This window comes from Heterocephalus glaber, unplaced genomic scaffold (assembly GCF_053883595.1).
Source record: "Heterocephalus glaber isolate CG9 unplaced genomic scaffold, H.glaber_assembly_v1.0 deba00001614, whole genome shotgun sequence".
Lineage (NCBI taxonomy): Eukaryota > Metazoa > Chordata > Mammalia > Rodentia > Bathyergidae > Heterocephalus > Heterocephalus glaber.
This window is the reverse complement of record NW_028258385.1, coordinates 554,344-574,156: the sequence shown is the minus strand read 5'-3', so window position 1 is coordinate 574,156 and position 19,813 is coordinate 554,344. Positions and strand designations below refer to the sequence as shown.

The 19,813-nt window shown below is 58.0% G+C and overlaps 2 protein-coding genes across 13 annotated transcripts in view; both read right to left on the bottom strand.

Moving 5' to 3' along the window:
* Positions 1-3,711: 3,711 nt before the first annotated feature.
* Rho (rhodopsin) lies at positions 3,712-12,220 on the bottom strand. The gene is made up of 5 exons (XM_004870461.3): positions 8,242-12,220; positions 6,919-7,087; positions 5,933-6,098; positions 5,596-5,835; positions 3,712-5,010 (listed from the first exon to the last, which is right to left on the bottom strand). Exons 1-5 carry the CDS (start codon positions 8,600-8,602, stop codon positions 4,900-4,902), a joined length of 1,047 nt encoding a protein of 348 aa, XP_004870518.1. The 5' UTR covers positions 8,603-12,220; the 3' UTR covers positions 3,712-4,899.
* An 80-nt stretch (positions 12,221-12,300) lies between these two features.
* Ift122 (intraflagellar transport 122) overlaps positions 12,301-19,813 on the bottom strand; it is a 57,479-nt gene continuing 49,966 nt past the window's right edge. For 5 of the 12 annotated variants that reach the window (XM_087196803.1, XM_004870456.3, XM_087196800.1 and 2 more), the window contains 9 exons: positions 18,017-18,157; positions 17,271-17,368; positions 15,443-15,543; positions 14,195-14,360; positions 13,632-13,743; positions 13,292-13,417; positions 13,127-13,206; positions 12,799-12,963; positions 12,301-12,698 (listed from right to left, as the gene is read on the bottom strand). In XM_087196803.1, coding sequence (XP_087052929.1) covers positions 12,609-12,698; positions 12,799-12,963; positions 13,127-13,206; positions 13,292-13,417; positions 13,632-13,743; positions 14,195-14,360; positions 15,443-15,543; positions 17,271-17,368; positions 18,017-18,157 — 1,079 coding nt within the window. In that variant the 3' untranslated portion in view covers positions 12,301-12,608. Of the gene's footprint in view, positions 12,699-12,798; positions 12,964-13,126; positions 13,214-13,291; positions 13,418-13,631; positions 13,744-14,194; positions 14,361-15,442; positions 15,544-17,270; positions 17,369-18,016; positions 18,158-19,813 lie in introns of all 12 variants that reach the window. The other 7 variants (XM_087196804.1, XM_004870457.3, XM_004870458.3 and 4 more) reach the window with 6 other exon arrangements.

Genomic DNA, 19,813 nt, shown 5'->3' with positions numbered 1-19,813 from the left:
TGCTTGGATGAGCCCAACAGAGGGTTGTCCAACCTTGGCCCAGATCAGCAGGACCCTTAGTTCACCACAGAGTTGTGCAACAACATGAGGGTTCCTGTTTTAAGCAGTAATTCTGGGGCTGTTTGTCAAGCAGCATAAACGAACTGATACATCTGGCCTAGAGGGCATCCTACACCCATACCTACCCTTCCAGGATATTTCTGACCCACCGTCCGGGGCTTCCATGACATTTCCTCAGAGAAGTCATAACACTGCAGTCCCTGGACTGGTCCCCAGGAGCCTCCAGCACCCCAAATCTGCTCTGCCTTCCCTCTCCCCCGCTCTTGAGCCTGGGGGAGGCCTGTGTCTTGTTCCTGGTGGTATTCCTGGTGCCAGGCATACACTAGGTACTCAATTGCTTTGCAGCTGTGAAGTCTGAGGGCGACAGCCTAGCCTGGGTGAGTGGAGGGGAGCCTGAAAACTGCTGCTCGCATCTCAGGGAGCAGGAGACGGCCGAAGCAAAGAGGCAAATAGAAGTTGGCGCATACAGGGCAGCAATTTTGATCGCGTTGGTGGGGCGTTTCCAAGAACTGAGAAACAGAAATACTCCATGATGTAAACATTCCCACGAACGTCAGCTGAAGCCTTGCTCCCGGCCTGTGCCAGGATTGAGCTTTGCATTTGGAGGGAAGCAATTCTAAAATGTGCTGCATGATCTAAAAATTCCTCGGGCTTTGCCACTTCGCTGGGAAATGCTAATGGCAGGCACAGGCCAGAAACCTTCCTGTTCCTACCGGCTTGGAACATCCCTGGCCCAACCTGGGGTGAAGATCACACTCCTAAGCCTCTGAGGCTGTGTCAGGCATCTGCCTTGTGTAACTCCAGCCCCATGACACCAGGACACATGTGATGGCAGAAAGAGTACCAGCTGCCAGTTTGAATCCATGTGCACGTGAAGTTGCCCACACTCACATCTTCCCAAGTTCAGGCCCTGCCCGAAACCTGGGACCTGGTGGTGTTAGTTAAGACACAACTCCAAAACAGCAGCAGCTTAAACAAGAGGCCAGGTGGCCATGGCCTTGTGAAACTGTGGGAAGTTGTAAAGTGGCCTGGGGGAACCAGGCTGTCTCTTAGGCTTTGCCATTCTCTGACTTAAGATTCTGCCTCATGATCTAACATGGCTGCCACAACTCTAGTCATCAAGATACATTTCAGCCAGTGAGCAGGAAAGAAAAGTGGAAGATACCTCCTTCTCTGACATGCACACCCTAGAGGCTGTCCACATTTATCTTGAGGACACCCACTGATCAGACCTTAAAGTCAGGTCCCCACAGGTGCAAGGGAAGCTGGGACAAGCGTGGTGACATGTGCTGGACAGCTAGGTGCCCGGTGGCCACTTGGGAGGATACTGGAGAGGAAAGAGAGGGTTGTGGGGGCAGGCAGCCCTTGTTCCCAACTTCCCAATTCCCCCCCAATTCCCATCTACTGCCTTTCTCCACACCAGGGCTGCCTCCTGTGTACTCCATTCATGCCTCTGTGGAGACTCACGTTTATTGAACATCTACTGTGCGCAGATCCTCTACATGGAGTCTCCCTCATCCCCCTGAATGGGCTAATCCCCCTTCCCCCATTCGAGCTGAGGGCCTGGAGGCCTGCAGTGGTCCAAACACTTGTGGGCCCCCACTTTCTTTTCAGGGCACCTCGGGTGGTGAGGGGTATATCTGTCCACCATGAGGTTGCCAGGTCACAACCTGGAGGCCAGGTCCTCTGCTCCATCTGGACTCCCTAGCTCACGCTGGCCAGGGTGTGGCCTCTGTAGGCTTGGCCCGATGGGTTGGATACAGCGGATGCCCCATAGACCTGTTGGCTGCCTCTAGTTTGCTGACAAGGGGGTCCCTTCCTGCACTGCTGCCAGCAGGCGTGTCTGTGTGTGTGGGCTGTCAGGTCATCCTCTGTTCCAGGAGAACACTTGGTCCCTTTCTCTGAGCCCCAAGGCTGGGCAGACACCACTCAGAGGCACTAGACTGGGGCTAGACTGCCAGGGAAGGCTAGGACTAAGAGGCCTAAATGCCACTTGTTGGGAGCAATTCTACATGATTTTGGGGAAAAATCATTTCATAATTAAATCATGATTAGGGCCTAGTGTTCCTGGCTACAGCATGTCCAGATATAACTCTGTTTTCACCTCCAGTCACACCTAAGACCTCAATGGTCCCGTGATGCTGTGATGCTCCAGGGCAGGACTACACCAGCTAGAGACATTCTGGGAGGAACAAAGTCTTCATCTCCATAGTTCCTCATTGTTCTAGGATCATCACTGGGCCCTCCGAGTCAATTGCTGTTTTTGTTTCTGCTGATGTTCTGAATAAGGGTGTGGCAAGCTTGGGGTCTGGGGTCTTTGCCCCCAGAGCAGCATGGATCAGGCCAAAGCTCAGCTTCTTAAGTCTCATTTTCTGTCTATATATTAATTAATTTGCCTTGTGCTGTCGTGGCTCGTAGGAGACTAGAACTTACTGCAGAGGTTCTAGCAATGTCTCCTTTCCCTGTTCCCTACAGCCACTGTTCTACCACTGTCACCCAGGCCAACACAGCCTGTGGAATGGACCATGAGAGCACAGGACTCTTCTTTCTCACATCCCAGGTTGGGGCTATGTCTAGCTGTGCTCTGGGTCTCATAGGCTTAGAGTCCATTCCCTCTGAGCTCATGGCGAGAACCTGCCTCCCTCACTGCAGACCACCTGGCTTATGTGATTTGTTTCTAATTTGGGCTCAGGGGTGATCAGGTGACTAGGCCTCGCTAATCAGGATTTATCCCAGCCAGCAAGGTGATAGGCTCAAGGGTGATCATGTGACCCAGACCTGGCAAATAAGAGGATGAAGAATCTCAGTTCAGACATATTGATGGGCTCAAGGGTGATCACATGACTGAGGCCTGGCCAATCAGAGCCCTATGTGGGACCATGGCAGTACTAAGGGGAAGGAGACACTGACTTGCTGAGCCTGGAACCAGGGTGGCCACTTCTGCCACCTCATGGGAACCACCAGCCCGTGAATGAAGTCAACATGGGAAAGTGTAGCCAGAGAGGGAGAGGCAGAGCGGATCATGTCATATGCGCCCCTGCACCTAGCCATGCCTGCAGCTCTTCATTTCTGTGAGAATAATGGCACCCTTCCTGCAGCCCAGCTGAGCTGCATTTCCCATGATTTGCCATCAGGGGCGCCCTGCCTGCCACCACCCAGGGAGACAATGAAGAGGGGCAGTGATCAAGGTCTCTGCCACCACCTGCCTCAGTCAGCTGTGGCTCCCACGGCCTGGATGTTGGTCCCCTGTCACCCAGGAGGATGGGGCACTCCCAGCCACTTTATCTCCATTTGTTCCCCTGGGGACCCAGCATCCAGTGCAGCCAGTTCTGGGCCTGGAGATGCCAGAGTGTCTCACTGACTGCACATCCAGAAGACCCAGGCTTGCTAATCCCTCAAGATCCGATTCAGGGAATCTTGCAGAGGTCACAGAGCTTGCTGTTGTTTCACAAGTCCCTGGGTCTCTGCAACTCCCAGGCCAGGTGTCCTCCTTCCAGGGTCCTCCTTGATCCCCAACAACAGAGGGCTGCTTGCCTCTGCCCACTGAGCAGCCCACCCCCCAGGGCCAGTTTTCATGTGGGAGCTGCTAGTGCCAGTCCATCCTGCAGATGATGAGGCTGAGAGCAAGAAACCACCGCCATGGACAACAGGACTGAGCTGAGCTTTTAATGCCCCACGGTCCTTGGCCCCTGGGCTCTGGCAGTGACTGGGACAGCTTGATTCTAACCCCAAGTTGCAGACTGCTTTGGAGCAGAATGTAGGAGGGGGACAGGCTGAGACTGTCGAAGACGGGCTGATCCCATAACGGGGCTAGAAACCAGGACCCAGCAGCTCCCGGGGTGCTAGCTTTGCCTCTTGGTTTCTGAGTTCTCCAAGACCAGTTGACATCGGGACTCAGCTCTCTGTTAAGTGTAGACAGAGTGGCTGTGGCCCAGGTACCAGGGAGAACAGCAGGCAGCTTCAAAATGCCAGGGACAGGCCTGGCTGCCACAGGCCCTGAGCTTCTTTCTCTGGTGTGCTGGCTGCACCCTGCATCCCTGGAACTGTCTCCCTGCCACCTACCCCGGGCCCCAGGCTGATTTTGAAAACACCCCTACTGGGTTCTGGGTGCAGGGGTGTGGGTGTCTGAATGCTGGGAACCTGGCTGATGACTGTTGTGACTGTCAAGCAGACGTGACCATCATATTTCATTCTATTAGTTGATATTGTTCATAATGTAGACTGCAATCTGTACAGCTCCTATTTACAAAGTGCTTAAACACACACACACGTGCACACATACCCACATAAACACACGCACAATCTCATTTGTTCTTTGCAGTGGCCGTGTGCTGTCAGGGCCAGGCTTTGGGGTCCTGTGTCATGGTGGGGAACCACTGCTTGACTCATCACTGTGTGTCACAGGGTCTGAGAGGATGGATGTGTCCTCCTATCTATTCACCCTTCACTCATTGCTCCATTCAGCCTTCACCCATTCCTTCCTTCATCCAGCTAGCATTTATTAAGCACCTACTTTGTGCCCCATTGTGTGCTAGATACTTAGCCCTAAGCTGGAGCACTTTTCCAGAGAGCAAGAGTTCTTGCATTCCTGAGACAAGCTGGGAGAGGGGTACAGACCCCCAGGCCCTGGGAGCTGGGGGACTCCAGACCCGGGGGCTGTGTGGGTGTCCCTTCTCAGGCTGTCCCTGTGGAGAGGGGAGCCTCATTTTTCTCTCACTGATTATTTAAAAAGAAACTCAGGGGCCTGCCTGTGTGGCCGTGTTGTGGCAGGCACACTCTTGGTGGGCTGGCTGTGGGGGTAGGGGGTCCTACAGTCGGCTGCAGGGGCCCCAGCAGGGCTTAGGCCGGGGCCACCTGGCTGGTTTCGGTCTTGGAGGCAGTGGTGGAGGCCTCGTCATCGCCCAGTGGGCTCTTGCCACAGCAGATGGTAGTGAGCATGCAGTTCCGGAACTGGAAGGCAAGGGGCCAGGTCAGTGTGGGGACATCTGTCCTGTGGGATGCCACCCACCCCCGAGATACCAGGGACCCAGCACGAGGGGCCTTGGTTGCTGGTGATGTGCTCTGTGATATTCTGTAATTTTCTCATTTAATTTCAGAGTTTGGGATTTTGTTCTTTCTATGGAAGAGAAAACAGGCCCAGAGTGGGGAGTTGACTTGCCCAAGGATGCCCAGCTAGAAGATGGCACAGCCGGCACCTGAACCCAGCATGCCTGGCTGCAGAGAGTGTTCCCCCCGAGGGACCTTGGCCTTGGTAAGGAGGCTCCACCCTTCCCAGCTTTATGTTTGGGGCTGTCCCCTTCCCAAGCTCTGGACTGGCTGGCTTTCCGAGCCAGCTTCCAGAGCCATCAGGGCCAGTGCCTGTCACACTCGACCAACACAGAGTCATCTGGAGGGCTTGTGAGAAACGCAATGTCCTGGGCCCAGCTGAGATTTAGATCCAGCAGCTCAAGGTGGGGCCCAGGCATTGGCATGGACCTCAGAGCCCCCACCTCCACCTGGAGCCAGGCCCATGCCCTGGGGACCCGTGCCAGGCACCTGCTTGTTCATCATGATGTAGATGACGGGGTTGTAGATAGAGGAGCTCTTGGCAAAGAACGCCGGGATGGTCATGAAGATGGGGCCAAAGTCAGAGCCCTGGTGGGTGAAGATGTACATAGCCACACTGGCATAGGGGACCCAGCAGATCAGGAAGGCGATGACCATGATGATGACCATGCGGGTGACCTCCTTCTCTGCCTTCTGGGTGGTGGCCGACTCCTGCTGCTGTGCAGCTGCCTTTGGGGACACAGGGCCCATGTCCAGATGGTGAGGTTGGCACCGTCACCTATCCAGTGCTCACCCGGGCACCACCCCAAGGGTCCCCCACCCATACCTCCTTGACGGTGAAGACCAGCTGCCCGTAACAGAAGAAGATGATGACCAGGGGGATGGTGAAGTGGACCACGAACATGTAGATGACGAAGGACTCATTGTTGATCTCAGGCTTGGGCGTGTAGTAGTCGATCCCACATGAGCACTGCATCCCCTCAGGGATATACCTGGGGACCGGTGCCCGTGAGCACCCAGTCCCAAGGGACCAGAAGCTGCCTGCCTGGCCAGGTTCAGAGGACTGTACCTGGTCCCCGCCACCATGCCAACCCTCAGCAATCTTTGCCACCCTGACCTGGCAGCCAGAGGCCATACGGTTGGAGACTGGGACCCTGGGCCAGGTCTTCCAGCTACAGGTTTTACAGCTACAGCTGTAAAAGTATTTTCTAGGCCAAAGGTGAACATAGGGGCACTCAGAAGGGGTCTTTAAGCAGCTGTGGGAATACTAGGCCCTGAGAAGCGGTCAGAGTGTCTCGGTGACTTCTGGGGATGGGGACCAATCCAATGTCACTTGACCATGGGCTGCACCATCAGGGCTGCTCTGGGCCAGGATTGGGAGACAGCAAGGCCAGAGGAGGCTGGAACCAGCAGGGCAAGAACAGGCCCATGAGGGGCATGGAGGCCAGCAAGGGGAGACACAAGTTTCCTGGAACAGATGAACACAGGCTCTGGACACCAGATACCTAGCCGGCTGTGCAGACCTCCGTCTCCATGTCCTCTCATATCAGCCCCTCTGTAGACAGTGGTCCAGAGGTTGGGGGACCCCATTCCCAGGATGGTGTGTCACCCTGTCTGCGAGGTGAGCTGCCGCATGTGGCCCAAGGTCAGCACAGGGTGGAAAAAGAGGATCGGCTGTGGGCCTGGCTTAGCTGAGGATTAGGGGCTCGCCCAAAGGGAAGGGTCAGGGGACCCAGGAGTCTCCGTGATAGAGGCTTGGGAGGGGAACCAGCACCCTAGTGCCTTCCCCACTGGCTTTGGGGATGCCATTACCTGGACCAGCCAGCGAGGGGCGGTGCGGCACAAGCCAGCGCCATGACCCAGGTGAAGGCAACGCCCACGATGGCATGGTTCTCGCCAAAGCGGAAGTTGCTCATGGGCTTGCAGACGACCATGTAGCGCTCGATGGCCAGCACCACCAGGGACCACAGGGCGATCTCACCTGCGGCAACAGTGGCCATTAGCCCGCTGCTGCCCACGAGGACCCACAGCTGCCCTTCTGGGGAGCCAGCAGAGGCCCTGAGTGGACTGGGTGGCTGTGGGAGGCTCAATAGACATTGGCTTTGCAGGACCCTCTAACTGGACCCACACAGCACCGGCTGAAGCTTTGCCCAGGTGGCCTCAGACACCTGCCCACACATCACCCAAATAGTCACACAGCTGACCCTCTGGGAGGGGATGCTGCCAACGCCTATCCCAGCTTGGGGCCGGCCCCATGGGGACCCAACTGTGTGGCAAAGACTGGAGCTGTGACCTCGTGGCAACAGTATCCAGGACACACCAGCTGGCGCTGTGCTCTCCTTTCCCATCCTCCAGTGCCTGGGTCTGTGTCAGGGGACACTGGTCCCCGCCTGGTCAGGTCCTTACAGGCTCCTGACTCCTCCCTGCCTCAGTTTCCTGACCCACTGAGTGAGCGCCACCATCTGTTTTCCAGATGGACTTTAGAAGCTACGGATCTGCACCCAGGTCTAGCACTCCAGGGAAAGGTGCTGCAGAGGGGGTGAGGTCCCCAGCACAAGGAACATTCAAGGGTGACAGTGAGGCTGGGACTGGGCCAGAGCCCACTGCCATGTGACCAAGGGCAGACACTCCTGGCTCCTGTCCCATTCCTGGAGGACAGGGTCTGTCACTGCCTCCTCTGTCCCAGGCAGCCAGCTAGATGTGGGCTCAGACTGAGCTCTGGTCAGTCTCCCTATGGGCCAGGAGGCCCTCGACTGCCCCAGACTCCAGATTCCTTGCTATAAAATGCAACAGAGTGATGGAGCACACCTGTAATCCCAGCACTTGAGAGACTGAGGCAGGAGGATCACCACAAGTTTGAGGTCAGCCTGGGCCACACAGTGAGACTCTTTGTCTCAAAAAACCAAACCAAACCAAAACAACCCCCAAAACTGAACAGAAGCCTGCTCAATGGGAGTTAAAAGCAGGGGTAACTGCCCTTTACAAACAGCAGCCTGCCTCAGCATCACAGTGTTTGTTGACTGAATAAGTGGGAACTTTGGCTAATGCTGACAGGAGGGAAGGATTGAGGGGAGGCCTCTGCGCCTATCCCACACCCGCCGTGCTCCCTGGCCCCTGCCCAACACCTACACCTACCACCCAGAGTGGCAAAGAAGCCCTCCATGTTGCAGCCCGTGGCCCCGAAGACGAAGTATCCGTGCATGGAGGTGTAGAGGGTGGTGGTGAAGCCACAAATGACCATGAAGAGGTCGGCCACGGCCAGGTTGAGCAGGATGTAGTTGAGAGGCGTGCGAAGCTTCTTATGCTGCACGGTGACGTAGAGTGTGAGGAAGTTGACAGGGAAGCCCAGCACGATGAGCAGGAACATGTAGGCGGCCAGCATAGAGAACTGCCAGGGCTCAGCCAGGTAGTACTGTGGGTACTCGAAGGGGCTGCGCACCATGCCCGTGATGTTGGAGAAGGGCACGTAGAAGTTGGGGCCCTCCGTGCCGTTCATGGCTGCGGACTGGTCTGCCCCGTGGGCGCGGTGGCTCCACCGGTGGAGAAGGACGCGGCAAGGCCTGTGTAGCTCGGGGCTTCCGGGACAACTCTCGGCCCCGGCCCCCCCAGGCCCTTATGAAGTGACCTTCTGGGCCTAAGCTGAGCTGACTCAGCCTGCTGGAGATCGGCACATAATCATACTAATCCCACGCTGCCTCGGGGGGCTAATTGGCTTGCAGGGGGACAAGGTGACACCATGGGGACAAATGGATGCCCAGGAGGGGAGGGGCCCCCACGGGACCCTGGATGGGAAGAAGCCACCCTGACTTCTCCGTCCCAGGCCCCCCAGTCCGTGCTTGTCTCCTCTGGTGGCCCAGGCCAGGGACCTTGGGACGCCACACCTGTGCCGGTCTTACCTCTGTCCTTGGAGCCCAGCGAGGATAAAGAATTCACTCCTTTGGGCTGTCACTAAGCACTCAGGAGCTGTCCCTCGGCCACTGAGATGGGGAAGGAAGAGGATGCGACCTGGGAGGGTGGACGTGGCTGTGGGGACAGAGCCACGTGCCTGGAAGTCCTGGGAGCCACATGGGGACAAGGTCAGGGTGGTGGTGACAGCCGCAGAGCCAGATGCATCCAGGGGCAGAGGCTCAGGCTCAAACGCCTCGAGGGGTTGTCGGGTGGCAGGTGACAACAGTGGGTGGCACAGAGACCTCCAGTGTCCTGGGCTCCCAAATCTGGCCCAGGGCTAGGGACCCCAGCTGCGAGGAAGCTGACCCTGAAATGAGCAGCAGGCACTGGCTGGGGTTGGTGTGAGCTCTGCATCTCTGCCCCACCCAGGACAGTGGCACCAGCATGGGCAAGAAAGTCTGTGACAGGCGCTTGGTGACACCTGGGATGAAGGGGGAGGCTGGAGTGGCTGTGGGAGTTTTGGTAGCCATGGTCCAGCCATCGTGTGCTCAGAGCACCTGGGGCTTCGCAGATGAGGATTTCGATGTAGGGCACACCCATGGTGGGTGGATGGCAGGGGTTATGAGCTTGGAAACATGACCCAGAGCAGCCAGGAAGGCCGAGAACTGAGTGTCCAAGCAGAGGGCTGGCCATGCAAAGGCCCTGAGGTAGGGACAGAAGCCCAGACAGGGAGGTCTCTGCAGCTGGGGCCTGGAGCTCTGTCTGCTCCGAAGTCCCCCTCATCTCAGCCCTTACCCTTCCTAGCAGCCTTAGGGTCTCACAGGGTTGGCCACAGAGGGCTGAGAGCACCATGGGCTGGAGGTGGCCTCTGCCGTTAAGGCGCTTGGCCCAGCGATTAGGCTGTGTTAATGAGGTCAAGGTGGAGCATGGCTCTGAGGCAGACCTGTAGCAGGCAGGCGCAGGGACACCTCAGTGTGGCCTGGTGCTTTTGCAGCTCCCTCATGCACTGCCTTGGGCCTGGCCCCGGGCTGTGTGCTGACAGCTCCCAGCGGCCTGGCTGGTGGCTCAGGATGGGCCCCAAGCCCAGCACAGCCCCTGGTGTGCAGGGGACCAGAGAAGCTGGGTTTCATCCATTCTGTTCCTGCCCAGTGCTCAGCAGCTGCTCCAGGAGGGTTTGTTGAATGAACGAGTGGAAGCCCGGTCCCTCTGTCCTGGGTTCCCCCTTGGTGACACTTTAGCCGGTCTCAACCTTGCTGTGCTGTGGCGATGGAGGTGACTGTGAAGCGTGAGGAGGTGTTTTTAAACGGAGGCGTTCTTTGTTCAGCAAGATAACTCGGGAGGGGCTAAGGGTTTCAGACTTCACCGGCCGATCCTCCCCATTGCTTCCATTCTGCAGATGGAGAGATGGAGTCAGCAGTGGCCACCCAGCCCACATGACAAATCTGTGATAGCCTGGGCTATCACGTGGCTTTCTGAGGTATCTGTTGCTTCCTCCCTCACCTATGAGAGACAGCGCCCTGAAAACATGTGTCAGCCCTTCACACCCTAGTATAAGTGACTGGAGGCCAGCTAGGCCAGGGTGGTGGGAAGATGGTAAACTGAGCCACATAGGCTGGGGGCACAGTGGTGCCTCTGTGAGAGGCCTCTGCATCACCATGAAACCCTTGGGAGTCCCACTTCCCCTCCATCACCGTGCTTCAGAGTGACTGTGCATGCTCATCTGAGGGACTCTTGTCACCTGGGCATCACCCTGATGTCCCCACACAGGTCCCCCTGTCCTGCTCATTTCTGCACATGGCACAGCTGGTGTGTCTTCCGACTGGCAGGGCATGGGTGTGGTCCTGTGGACCTATCTGCACAAGGAGACACACCTGGCTGGAGTGATTGAGTCCCAACCCCTCAGCTGGGGTGACAAGTGCTAGGGGAGCTCCAGCTCGGCCCCAGAAGTGACCACAGGAAGATTAGGGCTGAGCCACTAGGGCTGAGAGTTCCTAGGCTGCTGGGTCAGTAGCCCTCCTCACTCCCATCCTCCTCATTGGCCTGTGCTTGGGCTTTGGAGTCAGGATGGAGCCATGGGGCAGGGCCTGGCCACAGTGGCTGCCTGGATAGGCTCTCGCCACCCAGCTCGCCCCTTCCCTTGTTGCTCAGCCCCATGTTGGGGACGGGACATCTGCCTGCCAGTGGCACAGCATGAGGGGCTCCTGAGGCCCAGGGACACATGGCTGCCTGAGGCCCCACCCTCACCGGCCTGGCTCTGGTCTCCCTCTCTCCTCCCTTGTGGGAACCAGGGACAGGAGGTCGGGTCAGCCCCCACGCCTTGTGGCCTTCCTGTCGTGGGCAGGGCTGGGCTGGAGGGGGTCCTGTGTACAGCAGGAAAACTGAGGGAGGACAGACGTGGCCAGGACCAGCCAGGCGCACGGCACTGAGGGCGCAGCCTGAGAATTGCAGCATTGCTCCTCATTGGCCAGGGTGGTCCCAGAGCTCAGCCTCCGCCTTTGCCAGAGGACACTGCTCCTGCCCGCCGCAGCAGGGACCCTCTAATCTGTCACTGTGATTGACGCCTGTTGGGAAGCTGAGCTGTTTTCTCTGAGCCCCTCTTTCCCTGCCATATGCAAATGATTTCAGTTCAAGAAATGCGCTAATGGAAATCCTAACACATTAATAACTGTTTAGCGGGAGAGAGCATGCATGATCGTCAGTAATTAGGAGCTCAGTGGAGGAGTTCTGTTGGCACAACTGTCTGGCTCCCTTCTCCATCTTCCTGTTGTCTCCATGGAGATGGGCAGGAGGGGCAGGGCCTCTGCAGCCCCCACTTCACCCTGTGAGGGGTGTTCATCAGGATTGGGCAGGCGTGGCAGGGGCAGTGGCCCACTCCAGGGCTACGAGGTGGAGCCGAGACAACACGTGGGCTGGACCAGTGTGGAAAAGTCCCCAGCAGGTTCGAGGTCCCCAGGTCCCCACCCACCGCCCCTCCTGTGTCCATGGCCCTTGGCACCAAGGACTTCCAAGGGGACCCATGTATCTGGGGACCTGGGGGAGGGCCTGTGTGCCAACCTTTCTCGTGTCTTCTTTGGAGCAGATATCTTATTGTCTTGTCTGAAGAGTGCCCCATCAAGCCAAAGTAAATAAACAACAGCAAAAACTCCCCACTCACTTACTCCTCCCAGGCTGCTGTTTCAATTAGATTAAATTTTAAGAGCACACAAATGCAATGTTCCTCTCAGATCAAATTAGAAACAGGTGCACTTTTACATAAGGAAATTAAGTTGCAGACAATATGAAGATCTGCTAAAATGGAGACATTGATGAAAATATGTAGTTCTTTATTTGTCATTATTGTGCAATCTGGGGCCACAGAGCAGGCCGCTGGCCTGAGGTCCATGCTCTCCAGCAGGCTGAGGCTGGCCACTTGAGCCACTCCAGAAGGAACAGGATTTCTCGTAGAAAATAGCTGTGCATTCTCCTCCCAGCTCCTGGCAGTACCAATAGGCAGGAACAGCCATGAACAGGGAGGGGCTCCGTGGCAACGCCAGGCCCTCCCAGGAACAGACTTCATCACCACTTTGCTGCTGTCCAACCTCCGGGCCACAGGGTGGTCACCAGCACAGCCCTGGTCACGGCCCTGGGTTGTTGATGCGCCGGCGGCAGTAGGGGCAGCAGCTGTGCTGGAGCACTAGCAGCTCATAGTCCTCAGAGTAGAACATCTGGCCGGGGACAAAGGATGGCACCAAGGCCTGAGGCTGGGCACCAGGTCTCCACCCCAAGCCATGCAGGAACCCCAGGGGCCCGGAGGCACACAGGTACCTGGAAGCAGGAGGGGCACATGGTGATGGCGATGTCGGGCAGCAGCGAGCGGAAGTACTGCCAGCGCAGGGGCAGGGGCCAGCGTTTGATGAGGACGTCACGGCGGCTCATGGATCGAAGCACTGCACGCCCCACTACCACGGGCACAAACTCTGAGCTGCCCTGCTGCAGAGGGACAGACGACACGGTCCCATGATCGCTGGGATGGCTGAAGTGGGTCCAGTGTCCCCAGGCATCCTCAGCAGTGACCAGATCCCCAGGCCTCCCTCTCCCCACAGCAAGGGGTCACGGTTGCCTCAGCCACCCCCAGGGTCCCTGTGGGCCTCACCTCAAAGCTCAGCTTGGCTGTGAACGGGTCATCATCCCCCGTGGGATCCACGGTCTCATCCAGCCTCAGTGTCTGGAAATCTGGGGTCTGGTTAAGGTGGAACCCATGGATCTCTCACTGTAGCCGAAGCTCCCACCCCATCCAGCCTGGCCCAGCAAAGGATGCCACTACTTGCGACCTCTTGCCACCTGTCCTCCTGCTGGTGCTGTGGTGCCTCCAGGTCAATGAGGGCCACGGCCTCCTCATCACTGATGCCCTCCTCCAGCTGGAACTCCACCAGATGCAGCACCTCTGGGCACAGGGGCGGGTGACACCAGGAATAGGGGTGCCAGGGCCTCCCCAGGGCAGTGGGGACAGCAGGGATAGCGGGGCCCTTTCCGGGGAGAGATGGAAAGACACACAGCCTCTGCCCAGATTCTGCCAGAGGCTTCTGGCTCCTGTTCTCCTGGGGAGGAGAAGGGAAGGGCCAAGAGCCCCAGGCCAGCCCAGCCTCTGTAGGACTCACCGTAGGAGGAGGCAGAGAAGACGAAGGGCTGGCGGCAGTTGACACACACGTTACCCAGGCTGTTGAACAGTGGGTTGTTGGTGGAGCAGCGGTAGCACAGGGGCACCAGCTCCTGTGGAATAGCACAGGCTGAGGCCACGCCAGCACAGAGGCACAGCTCGCACCAGCTACAGTGCCTGGTGGGCAGCAGGGACCTTGGGTCCTGGGCTATGTGTGGCAAAGCTGGATCCTGGGCTCTAGGAACAGACAAGGCCACACCGTGGGCCCACAGCCCAGACACCCACATGGGGTGCAGTGGGACACACGGTGTGAGGACAGCAAGGGCAGCCACCATCATAGCCTGCTTGCTATGTGCCAAGCCTAACCTGGGCACTCCCTTTGCTGTCCCTTTACCCTAAAATCACCACCTGTCCCCACCTGGCAGCACAGGAAACAGGGCTGGGAGTCCAACCTGTCTGTCTGATGCCAGTCTCTGCTCTGAGCCTGAAGGAGGGGCTGTGGCAGGGTTGGAGCCACTTGGGTCCCACGAGGGGCGAGGGCCCAGTGCCCTGCCCTGTCCTCACCTCGCTGTCGTGGAAGGGCTTGGATCGGATGGTCAGGCTGCCCAGCTCGATGGACTGCTGGAACTTGTCGGGGACCACCAGGCCCTGTAGCTTGTTGTAGGCATGCCGAGCCAGCTTATAGGCGCCCAGGGCCCTGCTCTGCTTCGCTAGTGTGTATAGTATGTTCCTGCCAGTATCGGCAAGGTTAAGGACAGCAGCAGCGACTCATGGTAGGCACTGGCCGAGGAAGCACATTTCCTGGACCCAGGCCCCAGGCTCTCCCAGAGACCAGGACACCACTGTCTCAGCCCGGCTTAGGTCCTTCCCAGTGCTCTGCTTACCTGCCCGGGGGCACACAGCAGTCCCCTCGGGCTTCCTGAGGGCCACCTTGAACCTGGAGGCCCGCTCCCCATGGCCCCAGCTCCTGGGCCTGAGGCAGATGGGCCCTGGTGCCCAGGCCGCCCCTTCTCCCCAGGAGGTCTGTCCTCTACTTTTCTCCCCTCTAAGTCGGGCCTTGTTGGAAACCATTTCTGAGACCCCAGGAATGGCCAGGTTAGAGTGCAGGACAGGGGCCCCAGCAAACTCTGGAGGTGGAAGGGCTAGCCCAGGCCTGGCCAAAGCTGCTCCCACAGGCCAAGGTGCCTTGTCAGGCATGGGGTCTCAGGCAGTGGGGCACCCAGGATTCGAGGGGGGGTGGGGGGCTGAAAGGAAGCACCCGGCCTGGAGCCCTTCAGGAAAGCCAGTGCTCACACTGAGCTCCCCGGGTGTCTCCTGGGGGCTCCTTACAGAGGAGTATGGCAATGTTGGACAGGACTGAGGGACGATTACGGCTTTTAGGATTCCCAGGACCTCAAAGATTTTGGTCATTTCCTAGTGGTTTCTGGCCAGTCACAGCCCTTGGCCCCCACCCCAGATGTTCATGGGGCCTCCTCGCCTGGCCATGGGCCAGGCTCTCCCTGGAACACCCCTTGCCTGTCCCTTCCCAGTGCCTAGCTGGGCCACTAGGCCACACCCCCAAGGTGCTGCAGCTTCTAGCTGAGGCCTGGTGTACCCTTTGTCACTCACACCTGCCTGGGCTCTGGGCCAGGGCAGCATGCTAGCCAGGGACTGGGCTGGGCTCAGCCCAGAGAGCCTGGATGCCAATCTGCTAGCTCTGGCCCAACCTCCCTCGGGGCCTCCCAGGAGCAGCAGTGCAGGAGGGTAATGGGCAGTGCTGCCAGGAAAGTGCTCTGGGGCCTTCTCGGGCCATTAATTGGGCAGGAAGGATACACTTTAGAGATGCCCGGGGGCATGTCCTTGGTCAGGCTGTGCAGCAGGAACCTGGAGATGTTGAACAGCGTCTCGGGGCGGTACAAACTGAATGGCTCCTCCTGTGGTGGGAAGACAGAAGGGCTGGAGTTCCTGGGCAGGACGCTGTCTCGGCACTGCTGCTCCTGGGCCGCCACAGCCTTGTGCTCTCAGCCCCAAGTCCTGTGGGCAGTGCCCTTTCACTCTCCTCCCTGCGCTCACCAGGAACTTGATGCCTGGGCTGGTACAGAGTTGGGATTCCTCTCCCCTGCTGCAGTGCCCCAGGCAGTCATGATTCCATTTCCCTGAGCTCAGTTTGTCTCCAATTAGCCCCAGAAAGAAGACTTTTTATGCAGCCTGGACTCAACTGCTGCCATGGAGGGCATGCAGCAGCAGCCCTGCCCAGCAAGAAAATGCACCCTCTTCCTCACTCCCAAAGCCCCCGAACATGCAGAGCGGGGCTCCTCTATGGCAGACCTGACCCAGTATCCAGGCCCTAGGCTTGGCACTGGGCACACGGGAGTGAATGCAGGTCCTCAGGTCTACACAGGCCAAGGGCACTGTCTGGGAGGAGCCTGCCTGCCACATGCTCATGGCTGCCACTCCCTCAGGCAGGGACACGGTGACCAGCAAAGCCTCCTAAGCTACTAGGGCTCAGCCCAGCCAAATGGACTGGAGAGGACTCCCTTGCTCTTCTCCTCAGTTCCCAAGGACATCACTGGGGCCTCTGTCACCCCGAGGGCCAAGGACACCCAAGCCACATCCCACTCTAGGTGCAGGTGTTCTGAGTGCAGGTGGGAAGGGGCCTGTTCGGTGGGGCCGGGTGAGGATGTGACATCCCCCAGAGAAGAAGGAGCAGACGGCGCCTGGCCTCTGGGAAGGCAGCCATGTGCTGAGGGAACAGCGCATCTACGCCAGTCCCCACCTGCCTAAGTCTACAGTACTGAGCTACCAGGGGACTATTCCTCTTCCTCATGGTGTAGGAGTGACCCCCTCCACGAGGTCACGCTGGGCTGTGTGCTCCTCACACAGCGACCATGGCCCCAGCCTCACCCCTGGGCTGGTCACACTGCAGATGCATGCTGAATAAGGGAGTGGCCAAGGAAGCAGCCCTGCTTCGGTGACAGCCAGGGCAATGAGGCCCCACAGGCCACCTCTTGTGTCTGCTGTCTCCAAGCCAGAGGGGACAGTGCAGGTAGGGCACCCAGCCTCAGGGTAGGCTGCCATCTGCAGAGTGGGGAGGGTGGCATCTTGCAGAATGGGGTGACAGTAAAGGAGGAGCTGATATGGTTCAGCCTTGGTACGTGGACCCCTTAGCAGGCGTCACAAGCAGCAGGACGCTGACATTGTCCCAGGAGAGTGGACATCCAGGGTGGAGAGCTGCTGACAACCGGCCACAGTCCCCACTGCCCGTGGACAGAGTTCAACACCTTCATCCAGAGTATCAGGGAGCGGCCAGAGTATGTGGTCTGAGATCAAGCTGACTATCTTGCTTTACAGAGAAGGGAAAGGAGGGCCAGAGAAGAGAGGGTGAATCGCTGAGCAGGTAGCAAGTCAGTTGGCCGGAGGGGGCAAGCAGCCTGCCTGTATGTGGGGCAAAGCCCCAGGGAGCCCTGTCCCCTCCCAGAACTACAGGGAGTCCCATTTAGAGTTTGCCCCATCCCTGAAAGCCTAAACCAGGCTGGAACCAGGCCACAAGAATGGCCCGGCCAGCTCTGGCCTGGACTCTCTGGGTGTCAAACGGCTGACCAGGGAAATCACATTTCTCTCCAGGGGCCCGGGTCATGGCCCACCTGCTGCCCGCACTCACTGTGAATCGCTGGATGGCATGGTAGCCGTGGTAGAGCTTGGCCAAGTGCTGGAAGTGGTGGAACTTGTCCAGCATGGCGTCCTTCTGGGCAGGATCTGCTAGGCAAAGGAGGGCAGGGGAGATGTGTCCCCTGGTGCTTGTGGCAGCCACCTGACCCCAGCAGGAGGCCAGGGCCAGGTGGAGGGGGCTGGGGCTGAGGGTGGCACATGCCAGGCTCATGGGTCAGTCTTGCCCCCCTGTGCCCCTCCCTCAGAGCTTTGGCCCCTTGACCTGACAGAAGAAATAGGGCAGGGCCATGCCCAGGACAGACTCAGGGACCTCAGGAGGGAAGAGCGGCTCTGACAAGGACGTGCCTCTGCCCCAGGTGTCCCCACCCCATGCCCACCTCCCTGTCCCTCTCCCCCAGAACCCCATGAAGTCTGCTGGGAGAAGACAGCAGGGACTCTGTTTTCCTGCCTGGGCTGAGCAGGAGTCTGGAGCTGTTATTGCAAAGTGAGCTCTACTTTGGCTTTTCATTTAATTAACTTTGTCTATGCCACACTCGCTGGGCCTCCATGTATGGCTTGGGTAGCAGGAGGGGGCTCTTCTGCATCAGCAGCCTAGTAGCCTCCCAACCATGCCTGCAGACCTGGTTGAGATGGCACATAGATTTTGCCTCTGTGTGATGGTGATGGACAATGCAACTGGCCTCCCACTCACCAGCCCTCTGATTTTATCTCTGTGCAGCAGTGGGTGGTGTTGCTCACCCTGTGCAATCTCCAGGCACTGCATGGACAGCATCCAGTAGTAGTAGGCAGCATCGCTGAACCTATTCTCCGCCACCGCGTTGTGCATGAGCTGCTCCAGCACCCGGACCGCCTCACCCTGCCACCCCGCCTTGTGGAATGCTGTGGGACATCAAGCACAGATCACCCGGGGAGCCGCACAGGGAGGCAGGACACCTTCGGGGCAAGTGCAGCACATGGCTGAGATACAAACCGCCAAGTGACACACAGCTGGGCAAAGCAGATCCTGAGCAAAGCGCATGGCTTTTGGCTGGGAAATGGCTGCCTGCTTAGAAAGGCATGGCTGAGCAGAAGCCTAAGTCACTGCTGACCCCGGGGAGAAATCACCCTGCTCCATCCTGGAGCAAGGCTTCGAGTTTTGTTTTGGTTTTCTGAGACAGGGTCTAGCTATATAGTTTTAGGGTGGCCTTGGACTCACTTCGATCTTCCTGCCTCAGCCTCCTGAGTGCTGGAAGGACAGGCATGTGCCACCAAGCCCCAGTAGGGACAAAGTATTGTGACCCCTGGGAGACGCTAATGAGACCTGGCCCTGACTAGTACTCCATAGCTAACACCTCACCAGATCCTCACAACAGATACAAAGAGGGGAAACTGGCCTCATGGTAATGTGATGAGCTGGGTGTGGCCAGGCAGGTATTATCTGCCCAAGGTCAAGAAGCCAGCCCAGGTCCTCGGTGCCCTTCCCACAGTGCTGTCAGGCGTCAACATGGAAAGAGTTGGCTGTGCTCTTAAGACCATACATTTGCAAAAAAGAGCAAGTAAATGTCTCAATCATTGCTACTTTCATCTCTCAGATGTTTCCTGAGCATCTGCTTCATGCTAACCCCTCTGGCTGCTTGGGGCCACCAGCTGTGACACCTGCCCACACATGGACATGCAGGTAACTGTGTCCTCCTCCGTGCAGAGGAAGAAGCCTGGCCCTCATCCCGCTCCCCTCTCCAGGCTCCTGTCTGCGCACCAAGTTACTATGGCGATGGATTCTTGGAAGGGCGGAGTAGACAGACGGAGAGGTTGATGGGCTTTGCCCAAACATGCAGATACTTCAGCAGCTGGGCGCGCTGTGAACTCTGAAGTGCTTCAGAACAGGCCATCCTTCAGAGTTTCTGATGGAGGGGCTCCAGTAGGGAATAGTGGTTCATACCATGTCCAATTGGGCAATGGCACTACATGGGAGTATAGATGAGACAAGGGGTGGGGCGTGTGGGGCATGCCTTCCCAAACAGCAGGCAGCCCAGAAGACCTGGCGCCCCCCAGGGGAGGGAGACAGGTTGGATGCCCGGGCCCCGCCACTCGCCAGCTCTGCGACTACACAAGGCACATTTATCCTGCGTCCCCACAGGGTGGCTGACAAGGCTCAAGGTTATACAGGTTAATAATGCCCAGCCAGCCGGCGCCTGCCACAGGGAGGGAAGTCAGGTTTTAGGTGACGATGCATGTGACCAGTCACAGCTCTGCACCTGCCCTGGTTCCTATTTCAGATGCTGCTATGCCACCCAGCTGGGGCGTGGCCTGAGTCCTATTCTTGGTGGGGACTGTGCCAGGCACTCTCTGACTTCTCTGTCCCCTGAATCTGTGACCTCTCTGCCTCCTCCCAGCTGTGGGACATCAGGCAAATTCTTCTACCCCCTTGACACTCAGTTTTCTCATCTCAAGATGGGAATGGTCGCACGGCGCCTGAGTCTCAGGGCTGATAGGAGAAGGGGAAGATGTGGTGCTTTGCTCGGTAACTTCAGGGCCATGAGTGGAGACCGGAGCTGC

Excerpts from the sequence above, each read along its gene's own strand:
- Rho (XM_004870461.3), bottom strand. The coding sequence starts at position 8,602 with ATGAACGGCACGGAGGGCCCCAACTTCTACGTGCCCTTCTCCAACATC. Across the intron at positions 5,836-5,932 it reads TGGTCTTCACCGTCAAGGAG|GCAGCTGCACAGCAGCAGGA; the intron begins GTATGGGTGGGG and ends GTGTCCCCAAAG. Across the intron at positions 5,011-5,595 it reads ACATCATGATGAACAAGCAG|TTCCGGAACTGCATGCTCAC; the intron begins GTGCCTGGCACG and ends CTTGCCTTCCAG.